The sequence below is a fragment of the Austrofundulus limnaeus genome, unplaced genomic scaffold (assembly GCF_001266775.1).
Source record: "Austrofundulus limnaeus strain Quisiro unplaced genomic scaffold, Austrofundulus_limnaeus-1.0 Scaffold0, whole genome shotgun sequence".
NCBI classification, from domain to species: domain Eukaryota; kingdom Metazoa; phylum Chordata; class Actinopteri; order Cyprinodontiformes; family Rivulidae; genus Austrofundulus; species Austrofundulus limnaeus.
The window spans coordinates 853539-855485 of NW_013952402.1; the positions used below are offsets into that span (position 1 = coordinate 853539).

The 1947-nt window shown below is 40.9% G+C and overlaps 1 protein-coding gene across 1 annotated transcript; it reads right to left on the reverse strand.

The window, feature by feature from the left end:
* Positions 1 to 416: 416 nt before the first annotated feature.
* LOC106515128 (nuclear valosin-containing protein-like) lies at positions 417 to 1344 on the reverse strand (the record flags this gene model as incomplete). The annotated part of the gene is given in 2 exon segments (XM_014004807.1): positions 417 to 551; positions 616 to 1344. Coding segments are annotated over 2 exon segments (258 nt in total), but the record flags the coding sequence as incomplete, so codon positions are not given.
* Between the last annotated feature and the right edge of the window lie 603 nt (positions 1345 to 1947).

Sequence of the window (1947 nt, forward strand, 5' to 3'; positions counted from 1 at the left end):
AAGTAACATGGTGTGGTGAATTTAATGGGCATAACACATTGTGGGGTGATAAAAATGATCACAATGGGTTACTAATAGAAGAAATTATGGATACTAAAAATCTGGTGTGTTTAAATGATGGTAGCACAACAAGAATAAATGTAACAACAGGAAAAGAATCAGCAATAGACCTTACAATAGTATCAGACTCTCTGGCAGGAATCAGTTCATGGCAAGTTCTCAAAGACACAACAATAAAGGGCTGTAGTTTTGAAATGGACTTTATGTTTTGAGGAATGTCATTCCATAGTATAAACAAAGAAGAAAGACCTCTGGCCGTAACAGTTTTTAAAAGTCGGTAATGTCAGTTGTCCTTTTGTCAGTTTTCTATCGTCACATCGGTGTTTTAGGTAAATAACATCTGGTCCTGCACTCACTCCAGCCACAGCCTGAGCCAGGAGGGTCTTTCCGCAGCCAGGRGGACCGTGGAGGAGGAAGCCCCTCGACGGAAGCATGCCCAGGTTTTGGTACGCCTCCCGGTGACGCAAGTGTATCATCAGCTCACACATCTCCTGCAGGAAGATAATTAATGAGCTGCACATAATTTCTTCTACACTTCAGATGAGAGACACTTACCATTAATGTCTCCTCGTTGCCCCCAACGTCTTCAAACTTCACAGCAGGATGCTGCAGCTCTGGTAGTTTTGATTTAACTAAAAAATAAAAGTATTTGTAACTGACTGCAGTACTGGAAGACATATTMATAATGGAAAATCTCACACACAGATTGAAACTACAAGAATCCAAATGGACACGAAACGGGGAAAAAGGATAATTTATATGGAAAATTATAAATGTGAAGTTTTATACTTCACATCTAACCACTTTTATACTTCACTTTTAACCACTTGTGGTTAAATGTGTTCAGTATTATCTTAGAGCGTACGACCGCTCCACTCAGCGTGATACGTTTGGCAGGCACAATCACGTGTTTAAGCATTTAATCTTTCATAACATCTTGTTTTGTCACTGCAAACCTTATACAAACAGCTACATTTATAAACAATTGTATTTTTAATGTATTTATATACATAGTTCAGCATATTTAAATATGCTTCATGGGGCAAACAATACAATATTAATAGAATATTCTTTGGTGACAGCTTCTGTGTCAGATTTAATATGAATGAGAAGGCAGCTGGCTGACTTTAGCAAAACTTCACTCCCCGTTGTCAGGGAAACTGTAAACATCCTGTAACCACGGGCAGAAGCTTCCTGTGATGATTCGATCAGAGCTGAAACGGCCGTTTCCCTAGAAACTGAGGGAAACTGAAAAAACTGAAACGGCCGTTTCAGCTCTGATCAGAGCCGTTTCAGCTCTGATGATCCGATCAGAGCTGAAACGGTTCTGATCAGAGCTGAAACAGCCGTTTCAGTTTTTTCAGTTTCCCTCAGTTACAGGGAAATCCGACCAAATCATGTCAGGCACTGTACTAGCCTAGCATAACACCGCCACTTCCAGGACATTGAATTATCACGTTTTAACAAGATAACCATCACGTTTTAACGAGATACTATCACGTTTTAACAAGATAACCATCACGTTTTAACGTGACAGCGCTCGGATTTTTTCCCCCTGCGTGATAGCAATACGCTTCCGTAGAAAAGTGCGTACGATGTACCTTTTTTTGTCTTGGTGGGACCCTGAGTCTTCTTAGATGGTGCCATCGAAGGTTTAGTCGGCTCTTCTTTCAAGGTGGGACCCTGAGGCTTCTGAGATGCTGGCATCCAAGGTTTAGTCGTCTGTTTTTTCATTTTGGGAACCTGAGGCTTCTGAGATGCTGGCATGACACGTTGGTCTACTTATAAAGGCGATATATGTCATTTCTTAGCAACCCAAAAACAGAAAAATTTTGAACAGAAATAAACTTGTAGCCCCACCCCCCTGCGCTCAGCTTCTATCCCTAA